Here is a 20,243-nt window from a genome sequence, read left to right on the forward strand (position 1 = left end):
GCAACAAAAGTACGACTCTTTGGCCAAGTAGTTGCAGCACAAATGTCATCAATGGAAGTCCTTACCAAAAGGCAGATGAAGTAGCCATGGACAGAGTGGAATCAGCTTGAGGAGGCTGTGGTAAATTTAGTCCTTTTTGAGAATAAACCAATGAAATGTAAATGGCAATCCATTTGGCTAGAGGAACCTTAGATACTTTGTGACCCAAACAATTTGGTGAAAAGAATACAAAAAGTTGATCGGACTTCCAGAATTGTTTTGAATAATATGAAGCATGTAGTCTCCCTTATTCATAAAATTTAAGACAACTGGCAATTTTATGAACTGGTTGATATTTTCAGGCACCACCTTAAAAAGAAAGAAAAGTTGGTCTGCACACACACCCTGTTTTTATGGAAAATACAAGGAGGCTTCACTGATGCAGCCTGGAGCTCAGAAATTTTTTGCTTAAGTAACAGCTACTAAGAACCTTTTCCAAGAAAGGTACTTCAGATCAGATTTGTCTGCTGGTTCAAAGGGTTTCGGAGTTGAAACCTGAAGGACCCAGGGGTCTGTGGAGGAAAATGCCTTTCATGAAGGCCCTACACAATCTGGATGAAGGCAGAGAAAAAAAAATAAAATTGTTTCCAGAATGCTAAATTGAAATAGCTACCAAGTGAAACAAACGCAGAGAACAGAGCTCCTTCTTTAAAAAGAAAAGTTAGAAAAAGAAGAATGGCCAAAGTTGGGGTTGAAAAGGGGTTGATACTCTGGTTAGAGGCCCAAACAGAAAATCTTTTCCATTTGCTTCTGCAGACTTTCTTGGTAGAAGCTTTCTGGAAGGCCAAGATAATATTGCAAACTGGGGAAGAAAGTCTGGGCTATTACTGGATGTGGAGAAACCATGCAGTTGGCTTGAGGGCGTGGAGATTGGGGTGCTGAATTCTCAATGGATGAGACAGGAGATCCTGACTGGGTTCCAGAATCCATGAAGGATATCGCAAGAGAGAGAGTAATAAAGGGAATCATACCCGCAAAGGCCAGACAGGGCAATGAAGGTGAGCGAGCTCTTTAGCCTGCTTGCTTTCTTTAAGAACTTTGGAATCGGAGGAAGATTATGGTAAGCATACAGGACACAGGGGGGGGGGGGCAATCATCAGAGCATCTTTCAGCGACTTCCCCGGAGGGGGATAAGAACGAAGTACTTCCTGCACTTGTTGCTGATGGGTGAGGCAGACAAGTCATAGCAAGGTTGGCCCCAGTGGCTTAACATCATATTCGTTACTGACTGAGACACCACTCGTTAGGCTCAGATCCATTCTGATGCCTATCTGCTAGCATGTTGGTTTTTCCGCAGAATGTGTGTTGCAATGACAATGCAGTCTGAAGCAATCAACTATTCCCAAACACTCATGGCCTCTCTGTATAGTGAGATCAGATTCCTCTTTGCTTGTTGATGTATCACACTACTGACATGTATGAACTGCAAAGGTCCCCAGAGAGACAACTTCTTAAAATGCTTGCAACAGTAGAAAGACTGGTCTTGAACCATCTTTCTCAAAAAATATGCTCCCCCACCCCATTTGGGTGGAGTTTGTGGTCACTATTGCAACTGTGAATGGAAGAATTAACAGTTTGTCCAGTAAAGGATCATCGGACTGAATCCACCAACAAATATGACATTTGCAGATTGGAATGAATCTTATGGGAAACGATAGGGGCTGATATAAAATGGATGACTGTACCGCCAAGGTCCACTGAAGAATTTGCATAAATAATCGTGCTAAAGGGACCAGAAGTATGGCAGCTGACAGATTCTAATGCTTGCAATACTAATCTTGTTCCAGGAGACAGGTGAGAAAAGTACAGACCTTACCTGATGTCTTAAAGATGTAATACGATGGAGAGATAAGAAAGCCACCAAAGTTGCAGCATTCAAGAGAGTCCCTATGAATTCCAGGATCTGTTACCAGGACTAGGTTTGACCTGGCACTGTTTACTGAGATCCTTAAAGTGCTCGAAACCTGCAGTGAAGTAGTCCCTGGCTTGTAAAAGTTGATACTTGGATGGGGCTGTGGCGAGTCCAAAGGACAGTGCTCTGAACTGGCAATGACTGGCTCCCAGCTGAAAGCACAGATGTCTCCTGATCACTAGTCCATTTTTATGTGATAGCACGCATCTTGGCGATCTACAAAGCACAGCCAATCATCCTTTCGCAAAAGATGCAGGATGGAGTGAATTATGACCATGCTGAACTTCGCCTTCTTTACATACTGGTTCAACCTGCTTAGATCCAAAATGGGGCTTAGGTCCCCCGTTTTCTTTGGCATTAAAAAGAAGCATAAGTAAGTTCCGAATCCTATCTGGTTAGGTGGGACCTCTTGGATGACACTTTTCTGTTGCAGTTTTTGTATTTCTTGTACTGCATCCTTCCTCTGACTGTGTGAAAAGTACAGTTTTGTACCTACCATAAATGTAGATGTCCGATAGGTATGCATCTGCAGTCATAACATATGGGTTGTCCTGCCTCAGGCAGCCCTTCGGTCGGCCGGATTCCAAAGTCTGGGTCTGGCATCGGCTGATGTCGCATTTCACCCGACGTCATAGCTCCTGGGGTATAAAGGCATCAGCCAACGCCATTTTCCTCAGTGTTTGTTGCCCCAGATGCCAGGTGCCCTCTAGGAAGGCAAAATTTGGATAAAAGTAGAAATTCCAAACAGTAGAAAGCAAAAAGTATATATGCATATATACATACAAACAAATACACCATAATAGATTCCCCCAGCTAGGTAAGAGAGAGGGGCAAGTACCCTAGGAATACCACAGAGGGGAAGGAGGGTGGGTAATCCTGACTGCAGATGCATACCTATCGGACATCTACATTTATGGTAGGTACAAAACTGTATTATGTCCTTCAAGGATGCATCTGCAGTCATAACATATGGGTAGAATACCATAGCCAAACTGGGGGAGGAGGCACTAAGATAAGGATGGTGTAGTTAAGATCCCTTGTAAAACTGCAGTTGCAAAGCCTGCTCGGGATCTGGAGTATAAAGGAAGATTGTAATGCTTGGCAAATGTATGCACAGAGCTCCAAGTAGCAGCTTCTAGAATGTCTTTAGTAGCCACTCCTCGTAGGAAAGCTGTAGTGGTGGCTGTAGCCCTTGTGGAGTGAGGCCTGATATTTTCAGGAGTTGTCTTTCCATGAAAAGAGTAACAGAATCGAATGCAATTTCCTATCCATTTTGAAATTGTCTGTTTGGAAATTGCTTTTCCTTGCACTCCTGTTGCATATGCTACCAGAAGCTGGTCAGTTTTTCTGCTGGTCTTAGTTCTGTCCAGATAGTAGCGCAGTTGTCTATGTACATCCAAGGTGTGTAGTAGTTTTTCCCCCCTGATCTGTGGGTTAGGGAAGAACGTAGGTAAATGAATAGCTTGGTTCAAGGATACCCTGGATACCACCTTTGGCATGAAAGTAGGATTAGTTCTCAGAGACACTCTATCCTGGTGAAAGATAAGGAAAGGCTGTACTGCCATTAATGCCTGTAACTCGGATACCCTTCTTGCTGAAGTGATTGCTAGAAGGAAGGCAGTTTTCCAAGATAAGAACTGTAAGTCTGCTGATGCTGCTGGTTCAAAAGGGGGAAGTGTTAATTTTTCCAGCACAAAATTGAGATCCCATGCAGGCAGAGGTGGTTTCCTTGGAGGTTTTACATTTTTGATCCCTCTTAGAAATTGTCTGAGGAGAGGTTGAGAGAAGATAGGAGGATCCATGTTGTACTCTGCTGAAATTTCTGAAGCATGAATCTTAATGGAAGAATAGGACAGGCCATTGTGGAACAGTTCTGCTAAGTATTCTAGGATGTGTGCTAGGTTTGCAAGCGTGACATCTGTTCCCTTTGATGCACTCCAAATGAGGAAATTCTTCCATTTGGCTGAGTATGTTTTCCTTGTGGAGGGTCTGCGAGCCTCCAGGATAATGTCCTCGACCCTCTGAGATAAAACAGGTTGGTTTTGTTTTATGCAATTTTCCATGCAGTTAACTGCAGCATTTTCAAGTTTGGATGCAGGGTCTTGTAGTTGTTCTGTGTTAGAAGTAAAGGCCATAGAGGTAGAGGCCATGGGTTTGTCCGAGACATGCTTCTCAGTAGCGGGTACCAATGCTGCCTTGGCCAGTCTGGAGCTATCAGAATTACCTTTGGCTGTTCCTCCCTGATCTTCAGTAGAACTTTGTACATCAATGGGAGAGGTGGAAAGGCATAAACTGTCAGGGCCTTCCAGCTGAAAGGGAGTCCACCCTCCAGGCTTGTGGGTGGTATTCTCTTGAGCAGAATTTCTTCAGTTGGTGGTTGAGTGGGGAGGCGAACAGGTCTATCTCTGGCATTCCCCATTTCTTTGTTATGGTTTTGAAGATATCTGGATGCAGCATCCATTCGTGAGCATCCGTGGTAGTTCTGCTTAATTTGTCTGCTAGTGACTTCTCTTTTCCTGGTACGAATCTGGCCTGTAGTTGAATGTTGAGATTCAGGCCTAGGTTTCACAGATCCATTGCCATCCAGCATAGAGGGTAGGAATGTGTGCCTCCCTGTTTGTTGATGTACCACATGACTGTGGTATTGTCCGTCCTTATCAGCAGGTGTCCTTGCTGGAGGAATGGTTTGAATGCCTCAATTGCATGCTTCACTGCCAGCATCTCCTTTAGATTTATGTGTAGATTCAGCTGGTCTTGGGACCATAGGCCTTGGATACACTTGTCTTCCATGTGTGCGCCCCAGCCTAGGTCTGAGGCATCCGTGGTGATGGTCTGCCTTGGTTGTGGTTTGTGGAAAGGCAACCCTCTGTTGGTCTGGCAGGCCTGAGCCCACCACAGGAATTCTTTTTTCAGGCATGAAATGATTGGTATCATGGTTTCTAGACTGTGTCTGTGTTGAGACCATACATTTCTTAGGTACCATTGTAATTTCCTCATATGCAGTCTGGCATGTGGGATCAAGATTATGCAGGATGCCATGTAACCCAGGGCCTGCAGGACTTTCCTTGCAGTAAGCTGAGTTTGTCTGGTCAATGCCATGAAGTAGACTGGAAGTTGCTTTTGTTTTTCTTCTGTGAGAAAAGCCATCTGAGTTATTGTGTCCAGTTCTGCACCCAAAAATGTTATCGTTTGGGATGGCACTAGTCTTGACTTCTGTATGTTGACTGTGTATCCCAAGGCTTGCAGCAGTTGTATGACATAGGCCAAATCCTTTATTATTTTTGTCTTGTTGTCCGCTTGTATTAGGCAGTCGTCCAGGTATGGGTAGATTTGAATTCCCTGAAGCCTGCAATGTGCAATTACTGATGCCAGGCATTTCATGAATACTCTGGGCGCAGTAGATAAGCCAAAGGGCAATGCTGAGAATTGATAATGCTCTGATCCTGCAAGAAATCTGAGGTGTCTTCTGCAATCTGGTCGTATAGGGACGTGCAGGTATGCCTCCTTGAGATCTAGAGTTACCAGCCAAGACTCCTTGCCCAACATGGGAAGAAGTTGCTGTAGGGTCAGCATCTTGAATTTTGGTACAATGAGATATGTGTTCAGTGTGGACAAGTCGAGAATAGGCCTCCATTGAGTTTCTTTTCTTGGTACCAGGAATAGTCTGAAGTAAAATCCTTGGCCTTGTTCCATAGATGGTACCTTTTCTATTGCTCTCATCCTTAGTAAGTTGATGATTTGTTTTAGAGCCTCTGACTTCTGGCTTGGTGGAAGGTTTGGCATTCCTCTCTTTTTTGGTATAGTGTGGAAGTGAAACCTGCAGCCTTTGTCTATTGTTTGCAAGGTCCATTTGTCTCCTGTAATGCAATGCCAGTTTTTTGTAAATAACGCTAACTTTCCGCCCAAGGGTGCTTCCAGTTGTTCCCTGGTAGGCGGAATCAAAGCCAAGTCATTGCGTCTGTCCTGTGGAAGTGGTTGCAGTCGCAGCTGTGGAGGCACTCCTCTGGTTGTCAGGTTGCCACTGACGGTCCCTGTAGGCACCCCTTGATTGACCTCTGCCTCTTGGGCATCTATTTCTGCCTCTCTGTGCTCTGGAGGTGTCTGGAAAGGACCAATTCTTTGAAGGCCAATTTCTGCTGAACCTCGGAGGTTGGACCTGCAGAAAATCCTTGACCGTTTGCACAGATTTTGCTTTTTCTTCCACTTTCTTTAGAACCTCCTGTGCAGGGGAGCCAAATAAGCTTTGTTTCTCCATAGGGGCATCTAGGAGTTTAGACTTAACATGGTCTGGCAAGGATTGCTCTTTTAGCCAGGCATGCCTTCGAATCACTGCTCCAGTCATAGCTGATCTAAATGAAGCCTCCAGTGCATCATAGCCACATTTTAAAAAATGATTACTAACCTGCTGAGAGTTGTGTACCAACTCCTGAAGGGACTTACGGTCTAAACGTTCAGGAGAGGAAAGCTTTTTATTCAGCTGATCTAACAAAAATTCCTGGTACTGTATCATGTGAAATTGACAGTTTAAAGCCCTGGCAGAAAGAGTAGCAGATGTATAAACCTTCATACCCCATCTCTCTAATGCTCTTGATTCTCTTTCAGAGGGTAGGGGTTTTTTGGCAGAGGCAGCTGCAACACCCTTAGGGCCCTGAGAAATGGTTTCCGGGTCTGCAGCGTGGGCCTTATACAAGTGGAAGTGAGAATCCGGGACCCTGTAATATCTGTCAGGTTTGGCAGGGGCCGGGGGAAGAGAATCAGGGGCTGAACTGGCATTATTGTATGCATCATCAACAACTGATAGTACAGGTGGTATGGCTAAAGGCCTATGCTGTGGTAAGTGTAAAAAAGTCCTTAGCCTTTTCCTAGAATCAGAAAAATCCTGACCCTGCCATTGGAAATGTTCCCTCGTTGAATGTAGAGTTTCCCCAAATGAAAATTCTTCAGGGGGGGAGGCAGAAGGAATGGAGTCTTCTGCATCCGAATCCTCATAAGGTGAGTATGGTCCTTCCTGATGGTCTGATAGATCTGATCCATCCGAGGAATAGTCAGAGGAGAGAGGTTCAGGGGGTTCAGACCTAGGCCTTTTTTCAGGAGGGGGTTGTGAGGCCCTGCCTGGGTGAGGTTGGGATCCCCTGATCAAAGAAATAAGGTCCTCAGCAAGGCTGAGAATCTGAGAACTTGAGGAAGGTCTGTGAGGGGGAGCTTTTGTAGATATGGCCTTGGAAAGTTTAGCTGCTTTAGCCCTGGAGAAGGCCTTAATAGACATAGAAGCAGGGGGTCTAGCTGCCCCACGTGCAGGAGTAGAGATGTCCAACGGAATGGTGTCGGACAATTCTTGTGTGCCTGCTTCTTCGGTAGGAATTTCTGTAGCCGACTCAGCCGGGGCCTCTGTGGCCTCGGTAGTCGGAGGCATGCTTGCGGCCGCAGGAAGAACCGAGGACTCTGTTTCAGCCGAAACAGAGACACTCGCGGTAGGCCTAACCGTGGTTTCAGCCGAAACCGCGGGCCGTGAGTGTCAGTCCTTTTCCTTGCGTTTTTTAGCTAAAAATGTGTAGTCGGAGTCTCCGACGGCATTTTATATGCAAAAGCGGGACCAAAAAACTCTTCTGCAAACTCCGACCGACGTCTAAGCGTCCGTCGGTTGAAGGAGGCACAGGCTAAACAAGCTGATACGTCGTGGTCTGGGCCTAAGCAAGGAAGGCAGTAAGAGTGGAAATCCTTATGAGGTATTGTTTCCCACAAGTTAAACAATTATTTACTTTTTCTGACATCGGCTGAGGCAAGAGAGAGTCCCCAACGGGGTACTTAGCTTTTTTAGAAGTCTTCGGTAGCTGAAATCTCTGGATCTGACCGACCGGCACTTGCAAACAGCTTCTGCTTCAGGCACCGCATGGCAAGAAAGACTGAGGAAAATGGCATCGGCTGATGCCTTTATACCCCAGGAGCTATGACGTCGGGTGAAGTGCGACATCAGCCGATACCAGACCCAGACTTTGGAATCCGGCCGACCGAAGGGCTGCCTGAGGCAGGACAACCCATATGTTATGACTGCAGATGCATCCTTGAAGGACATCAGGAAGTTTCTGCTTTTGAGGAGGAGGAAGGGAAAATGTTATGTAGTAACCTCCAGATATGACTCTTGGCACCCATGAATCTTGTGATATCCGTTCAGGTGTGTAGGTGCAAAGAGAAACAATCCCAGACTGCCTCCAGAATTGGACATTCTGGCAGCACTTCAGAAGCGCTGATAGGGCCTATTGAATAGGTTCTGCAGGCCCCCTCTGCCTCCAGGGCGATGTCTACTATTACCACCATTAACATTTCTTCCTATGCCTCAAAGAATTATCCCAGTGAGCATCCTGGAAAGGTACCAGAGATTTTTGGATCATACCACCTTGTTTGTTTCTATAGAAGGTCCGTTGAAGGCTAAAGAACTTAATTCCTACAACAGACAGAGTATTTCCCTCTTGTTTGTTGCAGGTAAGCATGTCCTTAACTGATGGCCCAAACAAGGAAGCGTCAATGGGGGGCCTTGACAAAGGATATCGTGAAAGGCTCCACAAAGTCACATAGCCACATCCAGGCATGTCTCCTTATGGCTATACCTGAACTGGCTGCTCATGAGATACATTCCGCTGCATGAGAGATCAACCTCATTGATACATTTGAAATAGACAGCAGTGTGTCCAGTTGAGAGGAAGTCCTTCTGAAATCCTTAACAGACATGAGCTCAGTATTTGATAACTCCTAGTCAAATCTCTCTGCAGCAGAGTGAAATGTGCCAAGTAGTTTACAGACATCAGCACAAAAGTAGCTGAGGTGAACACTCACTTTCCAAGTCTGTCCAACGCTCTGGACTCCCTGTTCGGCAGATGGACAGAAGAGCTCTGCCCAGCTAGCTACTTCTTGCTGGCTGCTGCCACCACCATAGCATCAACTTTGACTCCCTTATTCCAGTGGGGTCTATCAGCAGGAGGGGGCAGAAATTTGTCTGGGCGTTTGGGAATAGGTTCAACAGTGTCCAGTTCCTTCCAAGCCCAGCAGGAAACCAAGTCAATCAATTCATCTGCCCCGGGAGGGGAGGGGGGGGGGGTCACCCAAGACTTAGATGGTCTAAAACCAAAAGCGTCCAGAAACACTAATTCTTCAGGAGAAAGATATTGTAAAGATCAATCTCCCTTTGTTTGAGGAAGTCAAGGATATCTCCAAAGGAGATATCAGTTGGCAATCAGGGGGATCCCTTCTCCCTCATCAAAATCAGGGTCTTCTGAGAGAGACTCCAGGTAGGAGTCTATCTCCTGTTACACATCCTCTTCCAAGAAACCTCCTCTGTGGGATGTTTGGGAGAGGTATCAGAAGAGGGGGGAAATTCCTCTAGAGAAACTGTCTGGAGACTTCCTGGAACAGCCTTGTCCTCGTGGGACAAGTCTGATGGGCTCAGAGCTTGGAACCAAAGATGAGAGAGGGGTAGGATCCCCCGACAAGCGAACACAAAGCCTTTTCTACCACCCGGAAAGGACCAAGGGGAAACCCCTCCCTCTCTTCCCGGAGCAGACACCTCAGAGGAAGGTAAGTCGCCCCGACTTACCCTCTGATCAGCACCAGCCAGGGCCGAAGCTCCTTGAGGCAGGGATACAGTCAACAAAACCCAAACCAAATCCAACTCCTCAGACAAGAGACCTGCTCTGAGTTGAGCTGAGGAATTAGGAGCAGAACCGGACAGGGTCACCGTTGGAGCAGAGGAAGACATTTTCCTCAGATCCAACACTCAACCTCTCTGGGATTTCGTAACCTGGGACTCAGACCACTGATTGGAGAAGGAGACAGAATGGACTTAGTAGGAGCACTCAACAGATCCAGGAAGGGATGGAAATGACAGGACCCCCATCTAGACCAGAGTCTAGAGAAATTTCCTATCCACATCTGCCTCTGAAAAACTCCTAGAAGACCTGGAAGACAATGTGGATGAAGGTCAGGAGTGTTTCTTCATACTCTGGAAATTTTGGCCTGGCGAGGAAGCAGATACCTGAGTAACGATATACTCCAGAGTACGGCTCCTGAGGGCAGAGCTAGATCACGGATCCAAGGTCTTGGGACACGAAGAGAAGGCAGAAGGAAGTGGAAAAATTACTATCAGAGCCAATACTGTAGGATGCGAAAGGCGTTTAGGATTAGAAGGCAGGCTCCCAGATTTAGGATCTGAAATGGTCGAATCCAAAAATTATTTGGATCATCTCCAATGGCTCCAACAAAGACTTGGGGGACTTCGACGGAGACCTCTTTTTGGTTTCTGAAGAAACTGACATCACTGATTTTGTGGGGGTTTGAGTCCCAAAAAAAAACTATAAATTTATTGCACATGTCAGCTAATAACCTGGTATTAAAGGACAAGCATACCAAACACTTTTTTGGGGCATCCGAATTGGGGATCTTACGCCCACAAGAAGTGCATTTCTTAAACCATGCTGGCTTCTCTGACAGCAGAGAAAAACAACAGAGTAAGCCACAAAAGAAAAACACCCAACCAAAGAAGAAACAGAAATAGAAATCCTAGCTAGGATAGGTGACAAAACTTAAGAAAATACACCAACAATAGTATTTGGAAAAAGGAAGAGAAAATCTGGAATAGGAAGGCTATCTAAAAATTCACCCAAAAAACAAACAGTCACTTACATCTCAAGATCAGAACCTATGTCTAACCACAATGGTGAAAAACAAGATCCGAGGTGCTGGGGATGGAACAAAGCATTGTAGGTAGAGGTAGGAGCTTGAGAGTTGGATCCCAAGGTTTAGTGTATGCAACTGAGTCAGATCCCAGGATCAGGTCCAAACCACTTGGTGAGAAGAAAGAAAAAGGCCAACATCAGATGCTTACATTACAACCATATGAACTTGCAGCTTCAACGTCACTAAAATTCTACACCTAGAGAACTAGTCACCCTTACTTCAGCTATAAGAGCTTAAGTTCATTCGGAGACCCTCTTTTCCTTACCTTCCATAAGTAAGGAGTCTCCAGAAGGGGCAACCCCTCCTTTATACTCAAAGTAGGAAATGATCTGTATCTGAACCAATATATTCAGTTGCCAGCCTTATTCTCCAATCCAAAAAAATAGAGGAGAGAATCCTTCACTCCTTGGATGCATTTAGGCAGCTTAGATTTTACCTGGAAAAAAAACAAACTAAATCATTCAGAAAGTTTGATCAACTTTTTGTTTTCTTCCAAAAGGATGGAATGGAAGTTCAGTTTCCAAACAGAACATCTCCAAATGGATTTCTAAGTCCATCTCCTTCTGTTATACCTTCCATTAGTAACACTCTGCATTGGTTGAGTGGACCTTCACTATCATTGGCAGTCTCTCTGACATTTTCTTCAAAAGGCATGGATTCCAAATCCATCCTGGAGGCTGCCACATGAACCTCTGTACACACTTTCACCAAGCATTACAGGACTGATGTATTTTCCCAAGCTAGAACCTGATTCACTGATCTGTCCTCAATACTGCTTAGCAGAACCCCTATACCCAAACTTACCTCCTTCGACAACAGTTAGCTTTGGGAATCACCCACAACTATTGGAATACTGTAACAGTGATCAGAAAAACATCTACTGTTATGGTAAGTTCTTACACAAGTGTACTTGCCCTGCTGAAGGAAAAAGCCTGTGAGTATAAACAGAATGGGTGGTTACTCACCAGCTGGGAAAGCAGCTACTGAATCATGAAGCAAGTTTTTTTACTGTCATCATGATTACTCTTTTCAGTGGTGGATTACAAAGAAAGCTAAAGGTTCACAACACATGCTCAATGTATTTTCTCAGCAAATTAAATAAAGTCCAATCTTCCAAGTGAAGATTTGTAAGCAAAGAGGTAGAGAGGGCACTGGGGGTTTACAGTGAGCTGCCTTTTATAGTTCTGACAGCAACAAGTTAAAATACAATTCTGTTCCTCTGTTTACACATTTATTTGATCAAATAGATGAGGTGCCTACACTGGCTATTGCAGTATTTCCAGGTATGGCTTTTTGTATCATTGTAAGCATTTGCCATCCGTTTATTAAGAGACTTGAGTTTTGTTAGCTTTGAAGATTAAATCTTGGACACGGGTTATTTCTATATTGAAAGAAATAATCCTAAGTTAAGAATGAAAAGGCCATCAATGGATCAGAAGGTTGCGGGGGAGGGGCATTAAAATGCACCCCAGAGCATCTAGAAGCCCGTGGATTCTGAGGGCCTTGCGGCCCCTAGATCCTTATCTCAATTCAGTTATTTCAGTGTAGTCTTAGCCAGTTTTGCACTTCAGCTTAAGACAAGTTGTAAAAACATAAGTCATCCAGGTGATTTGGTTTCTTCATTGTGCGTCTTTAAATACCACGTTTTGTATATTGCAATACTGCCGTCATTTCCAATCTGTAGGGAAACGTTATTCAGGCTTTCACGAACGATAGTTTGAGAGGCACTTCAGTAACAAACTGACAGAACTCCAAGTGAATGAATATCATTTTCACAGTGTTTCAAACACCAATCTCTGTACCTGACAGCATAAACTATGCTCTAATACGTGTTAAACTGCTTATCTTTTACATTTGTTTTTACAACACACATATCCCTTTACATTTACTGTTACAACCTTCTCACCTTCATACTTCAAACCAAACACAGAACAACAACTTAAAGGAGTCAACTACTTGGAGTGAACAAGAAACATTATTTCAGAGCTTCCACACACTTGGTAACCAAGCTATTGTTTTATCAGATTCATCCACTGATCGACAAGTACTTTGAGTGCTAAACTGCACTATGTCAAAATATACAAGGGCTGCTGTTATACTTGTACATTTTTCAAGAGTTCTTCCACTTTAAATGTTGCTTTTACCACTGCATTTGACTGATGTACTAAACTGCTGCTGCGCACTTCACCTTGTAAACATTTTTGTCTGTGAACTTAAGCACCTCCGTTTAGTTTACTGTTTTAACTTGATTATTTAACTCCACTCCAAATGACCACTTGCAGTGCTTTATATTAACACTAGGTCTATACTTTACTTCCAAGATGGTTGCACATTGAGTAACAGCTTAAATTCTGACTTTCCCAGTCAGAAAACAGAAACTTAAGACAGCCAGTGGACCTAGATTTCTGTGTAAATTTCATTAACTGGCTAGTAAGTCCACTGCCTGGATGCCAGTAAAAAAGAAATATAAAAGGACCTGGAGGAAAACAGCTACAAAAGGTGAGGAAAAAAAAAAAAAGTCTGGGAGAAATACTACAGCTGTTCAGCAAGAAGCAGTGCAAGTTCTAGACATGACTTCCAGTAACCTAGAGGAAAGTATAAAGCAGTTGCACAGAGACCTGGTTAATCCAAACAAAACACTGAGGGAGTAAGAATAAAAACCTGGAAAAAATGCAAGGCTCTTTAACACCTAAGGTGACAGACCTGCAAAATTCAGAGGCTGAAATGAAAAGGCGGACTGAATACGAGACTGCACAAGAAGAGAGGTTTAAAAAAAATAGAGTGGGAGGACAAAGCACGTACAGAAAATCTGAAATTTGCTGCTGTACCGGAGAAGCTGGAAGGAGCAGACTGTATTAAATTTATGAAAGCAGTGGTATATTCCACAACAGGAATTGTTAACTGAAAGGGGACATTGTGTGTATGCTCCAAATCTTGATACTAGGAAAACAATCTAGACCTTTAACAGTAAAGATGCAGTATTACCAACAGAAGGAGTTTATTCAGACAAAACTGTGGCAGAAGGACACAACTAGGAGAGAGCAGTGTTTGTGGAGAATGACTACTCATTGTACACCAGGCAGAAAAGGAGTAAATATATCTGGCTATTTAGGGAATATCGAGAAGCAAGTGTGATATTCAAACTGCTGTACGCAGCCATCTTTAAAATATTTTTTCCCCGAGGGACAAAATCATTTCTTGATGAAGTACATGCTAAGGAAGAAATGCAAAACTTTGTCCAACAAAGGGTGAGCCGTGAAACGGAAGGAAGTTCTGGCTTGTGTTCTTCCGGTGATAAGGACTAGAGAGAGACTGAACCCATGAATTATTTTCCACTGTTCCAACAGAAAAAGCCTGAGAGAAAGAAGAAAATATAAGAGCCAACTAGAAGAACAGAGAATTTATTGGAAATGAAACAGACATGATTTGGGAGAGGGTGATGAACAGGAATAAAGCTAGCAGCTTGTAAATTGACAAATGTGGGGGCGATAAAGCAATAATTATATTTGTGAAACATGACAGAACAAGAAAATCTGAAAATATGGGACTTTGTTAAACTTCTAGGGGGCTTTAAAGCATATGCCCCACTTCATGTTATTAATGTTCAGGGATTAAAATCAGTAACTTGGAAACTGAAAACTGGTGGATTACACAGCAATAATTATACTGGTCAAACATGGCAGCACAAAGAGGATTTGGAAATATTGGATTTTCGTGGACTTTTTTAAAATTTGTACAGGACTCAAAGCATATGCCCTACTTGATGTCAATTTTTTTTATTTTTCAGAAAAATACTTGGGGAGAGGGTAAGAGGAGGGAGAAAGTTAACCCAGTAAAAAATGTTTTTTTTCTTAATTGTACTATTCTAATGGTACAGGACTTTCTTTGCAAGATATGAAGTAATGTTTTCTTAGTTACTTTTAAATGTAATGCGGATACTAACAAACACTTGCTTCTGTTTTTTTTTTTTGGGTTCTCCCTTCTTTTTCTTGTTCAGTTTTAAGACATGTTGGAACACCAATGTATATAAAAAAAGGGGTGGAGGAGGAATGGTTTTGTTTAGGAGAGAGTAAATCAAAAGAAAAATTAATGTGCTTTTTCTCATGTTTGTATAGCATCAAGTTTTAATGAAAAGCAAGTAAATGAAAAGGAAAATTAACATTAGAAGGCCTTTTTTCTGGTAAACAATGCACTCTTAGCAGTTTTGTGTCTGGTTTGCATGTCCCTAGGGGTCTATATTACAAGACTGAAATAGCAGAACCGTGAACACAAAACAGAACCTCGAAGTGCTGCATGTCAGATCGCGATACAGTGAAGACTGGAATATTTGCCCTTTCCTCACTGTAACGCGATCTCGGAGTTGGAATATATATTTAGCGGGGGTGTGGGGTGCACAGCCCCCACAATATCAAGTTTGAGGTTCCGTTTCTTTCGCTCTTTAGGCATTCGCGGTTTTGACTTTTCAGTCTTTTAATATAGACCCGTCCCTAGAAAACAATCTGATGGAGAGAAATGGCTTGAAGAAAGTGTTCACTAAAAACATTCAAGTGTTTTCTCAGCTGGTAGAGCCATAAAGACAAGATCAAACTAGATAGCACTTAGTAAAGGCACAGGCTATACCATGAATTTTAACTTGAATAACCTTTCTTTTTGGTTAACTCTACTATGTCTGTGTGGCTCAGTTTAGAAGTTTTGTTCTTATTAGGAAGGTTAAACGTCAAACTTCGAAGATGTACACAGTTTTCCATCTTATTAAGTTAATACATTTTTTTTTTGAACGGCTTCCAATAAAAACAAAAATTTTCTAAGGTGCGGTGAAGGCCCAAATGGATATGACAAGAAACAACTGCATAAAAGACCAAGCTGCCAAACAATATATGCACGCAACATAAAAGTTGGAACTAAACATTTAACATAAAAGGAATTGCGCATAAAAGGAATTGCGCATAAAAAAGTGGGAACAGTGACTATATACGAAATTATGCTTTCTGTAATGTCTTTAAAATCTGAATGGTCTCCCAGATAAAATACAAAAAAGAAAGTAGTGAACTATATTAAAATTGTAGAGTGCAAATAGCTATGCCACTGAAAAGACACCTGGAAAGAACTGAACATCTGAATTTAATACAGAAAGGCTTTCAGGAAGGTTATTCACCAGAATGCGTGGGCCAATGGGAAAGGGGAGTACTTCTGTTAATTGCAAGAGCAGCTCTAATACTGATAGAAGAGGAAAAAAATAGTAATGGTAGATATGTAGTATTAAGGGGCTACTGACAAGGGAGAAGGGATTACACTGGCACATATTTAAAAACTGCTATAATGGAGCTTAAGAAAATTCTGGGAGAAATATAGTTAGGTTTCACCAAGGAATATTACTTATAGGTGGGGACTGGAATTTGGTTTCCAACAGTGAAGATGTGTTTGGAGGGCCCAGAAGGGAAAATATAACAAAGGAGAGTTGAGTTTTGAAGAAACTTATGAAAATGTTTAGCATGGAAGATGTGAATTCAGTTATCTGGAGTGAATTTACATAACTATTCTCCAAGATACAAAACACTGGGCTGGGGTACATACAATTTATACTTCTCTGGAACATGTACATTTAATTACAGGCCCCGAAACGTACCAAATATCCATTTCAGATCATGCGCCAATAATAACCAAAATAAACACACAAGGTAATGAAATAAAAATGAGACACTGGCGCTTTCCCAGCGATCTGTGAAAACAGAAGACTATAAGGAATGGGTTCTGGAAATTATTCAGAGCTAATAGAGAAAATAAAAGACATTTCCTCTAAAAATACAGCTAGGGAGTAGGACAAAGTTAGAGGAGAGTTTACAGTGGAAATAAAGGAAAAGGGAGACATGGTTAAGCAACAAAATTTTTTTAGAGGGACTGACAAATGTTAAAGTATTGCAGAACAGGGGAAATCACACAAAACAAGAAGAGAAGCAACTGCAGGATGCTAAGCAGAAAAATAAGGTATTACCCTCAACAATACGCAGGAGTTTAGAAAGACTCCGGTCAAGCAACTGTTTTTTTGATAACTCTAGAGCAAAAAAACTTTTAGCACAACGACTCAGGCAACAGAAAGTAGAAAGGGCCATCACCAACCTTAGGGAGTTTTTAACAAGGAAGATAACTAGACATCCTGTAGAAGTACTAGAAATATTTCTGAACAATTTATGAATGAAATGTTTACTGAAGAATTAAATATGCCAAGGTAAGAGGTAGATGACGCTCAATTACTAACTAGGATAGGAGTAGATGAGATATTACCTATCTACACGAAAGTCCCCAGGAATAAATCGCATTCCTATGAATGTTTGGAAGCCATACGGGACAATCTGATAAAGATCTGGAAGGTTTTGTTTGACAGTATTTTAAGAGAAGTATTAACATCCTGGAAGAAAGTGGTGGTGGTTTTAATACCTAAAGAGGGTAAAACCCATCAGATCCAGCTTCATACAGGCCCATCTGAACACTAAACCACCATGTTATATCTATAATGACTAAAAGAATGGCAAGAGAGATGCCAGAATTGATAGCTATGGATCAATGTGGTTTTGTGAAGGGGAGGCAAACATGTGACAACAAAAAAAACGATGGTCCAACGGAAGTAGAATGTAAGAAAATACCACTGTTGTTGGTACGTCTTGAGTCAGAGAAAGCATCTGATTTGGGACTTTATGCGCAGGGTAGAAGCATTTGCATTCCTTGATAAAATTATGAAAGACTGATTAGGAGGATATATGAGGGATCAGAGATTAAAAATAAGGTGGCTGGGGTTCCTCTCTGCTTGAACAGAGGAACCAGGCAGGGGTGTGTTCTCTTTCCTCTGTCATTTGCATTATATTTAGAACCACTGGCAAAAAACACAAGAGACTCAGAAATTCAAGGATATAATTGGTATGGTTGTCAAGAAAAAGCTGTACCCACTTGCAGATGAAATTATTTCATACCTGATAAAACCAGAAAAGGACATTTCAGTGTTGCGGAACATTTTGAGACAGTTTCAAATCTTTGCGGGATACAAAATTAATAAAGTTCAAACAAAGGCAATAGTTGTACATTATGTACCCACGCACAAAATGGTTCAGCAACATCCATATTAATGGGGACATAATAAAATTAAGTACTTAGCAGTATGGATTAAAAATGATTCTGGTGTGGCAGCTAAGGATATGCGGAAAGTGACTAAACAAAAATAAAAAAACTGCTAAACTGAAAGCTCTGTTATATGGACATGGAAAGTGAGATACAAGCAGTTAAAATGGTTTAGTCCTTTCAGTCTTATACACGGGTCAGGCATATATTTACTAACTAGAGAAGAAGTTGTGGACATCAATTAAAGAGCTGAAGGACTTTATCTGGAATAGGAAGACGGCAAGAGTTAAGTGGGATAAAAGGATTCTTCCAAAAGAACAAGGCGGACTGGGATTACCTGATTTGAAGGGGTAGTTCAGAGCTACACAGTTAAGGCTTCTATACATAGGAGAAGCAGAAAATTACAATTCAAAGTGGAAAGGGATGATTATGAAACAGGAGGGAAGCTCAAGAAACAAGGAGAGACTGGGATTTTTAATGCCGATTTTTAAGAAAAACAACAACTGTACAGAATATTACAGTCATAAAGTAGCAGAAAGTATTCAAAGAACTGAGCCAACGTGGGAATGGAGAAAGGAGATTCTACCGATAGGGGTGACTGCAATTAGGAATACAGACAATAGGCAAGAGGGTGCTGGAGTTTATTGGAAAAAATGGCAAAGAACAAAGGTGTTGTGAACAAATAAGACATGGAAATGTAACAGAATGGGAAAACGCCAAGAATTTATTTGGACTGCAGGTTAGAGACTGCCTTCCCTAGCAAAGATTGATATCAGAGTACAGGCAAAGAGAAAGAAATAGGGGGTTCTAAAGAAAACACCAGAACTGGTATAGTTTTTAGTAGAATCTAGAGCAGAAGCTGCTCTTAAAGGAATAATTAGTACAGCACATAAAATATTGCAGGATAACTAAGAATCAATCATAGGAGGTTATAAAGGATTGAGAAGAGAGACTGCATAAGCAATCCACACAGAAACAATGGTGGGGGATATATGCATGTCTCCCAAACATGCAACAAAATCTAGAAGATTCAGGAGGTTTGCTTGGATATGTTTACATAGGTGTTTTTATAACCCAAGTAGCCCCTACAGAATTTTTCCCCGAGTTAGACAATAAACGGAGGTGTGATGGCGAACAAAGAGGTAATAAAGAACATATTTTCTGGGAGTCTAAATGAGTTGGCAGACCTTAAAGATTATCTAGACTGCTCTATCAGAGATATTGGGTGAGCAAACTGCTGCATCTAGGGAAAAGATTTTTCTGACCTGTAATACAGAATCCAAATTGCCTAGACATAGTAAAGCCCTGCTGAGTCTAATTACGGTGGCTGACAAAAACGCAATTACTATAAAATGTAAATCAAAGTCTAAACCATATGAATACAGCAACAGATACAGCGACTGAAACTTGTATATGAAACAGAGACACAGTTAAAAAAAAAATACTGTTAAAGCTGTAGAAAAAAATGCAGAACTATAATTTTTTACACAATGTGATCTGGTGTCCAAGTGAAGAGGATGGTAACACAAAGCACAACATTTTTTTGCACGTGATGAAAAAAGCACACAGTTTTCAAATTCATCTTACAACTGTCTTGCAGCATCTTTCTCCAGTTGAAATGGCTTCTAACTATTTGCAAATCTAAGTAAGCTCAGACATTTCATCCATGCAGAAATATTCTTACATAATTTCAGTGCTCTCAGCTCAAGTTTTTAGTCATGGCTTAGCAAATGGAGTAAAATAAGAACAATCAGCTGTGTAACCTTATTGGCAACTCGTAGTTGGGTTTCCTCAACAAAATACACAAAGCATAAGCTACCATTATCAGCGTTTACCTAGTTCAGCATTGCAACAGTACAAGCAATCCAGTACACATCACTATTTAAACACAACCATACACCCACCTAAAAAAAAAAAAAAAAAAAACAGCCAATAACCCTTTAGAAACTGAACTCCAATCGTCATAAAAGACTGACTGTACATTTGCAACCAAGTTAATGGAAACCAGAGAAGCTGATAAAATGACAACCAATAAAAAAAGATTTTGTACTACTCCGTAATTCTGCTTTACCTCCTTTTGGGTAGTTTACGTTGGCAGAAGGCATCCTACCTCCCCACACATATGGATCTGGCTCTCTTCCGGCCCGCATGTCAGGGGGCGGCTCTCTTCCGGCCCGCATGTCAGGGGGCGGCTCTCTTCCGGCCCGCATGTCAGGGGGCGGCTCTCTTCCGCCCGCATGTCAGGCGGCTCTTCCGGCCCGCATGTCAGGGGGCGGCTCTCTTCCGGCCCGCATGTCAGGGGGCGGCTCTCTTCCGGCCCGCATGTCAGGGGGCGGCTCTCTTCCGGCCCGCATGTCAGGGGCGGCTCTTCCGCCCGCATGTCAGGGGGCGGCTCTCTTCCGGCCCGCATGTCAGGGGGCGGCTCTCTTCCGGCCCGCATGTCAGGGGGCGGCTC

General features: G+C 42.5%; 1 protein-coding gene across 1 annotated transcript in view; it reads right to left on the bottom strand.

Moving 5' to 3' along the window:
* The window catches only part of LOC122800224, a 965,447-nt gene extending 945,433 nt beyond the window's left edge, over window positions 1-20,014 (bottom strand). The window contains exon 1 of the mRNA XM_044069717.1: window positions 19,860-20,014. Within this exon, the coding sequence (XP_043925652.1) occupies window positions 19,860-19,998 (139 nt within the window). The 5' untranslated portion in view covers window positions 19,999-20,014. The remainder of the gene's footprint in view (window positions 1-19,859) is intronic.
* Between the last annotated feature and the right edge of the window lie 229 nt (window positions 20,015-20,243).

Source organism: Protopterus annectens, chromosome 4.part0, assembly GCF_019279795.1.
Source record: "Protopterus annectens isolate FY-2018-M chromosome 4.part0, PAN1.0, whole genome shotgun sequence".
In the NCBI taxonomy this organism is placed as follows: Eukaryota; Metazoa; Chordata; order Ceratodontiformes; family Protopteridae; genus Protopterus; species Protopterus annectens.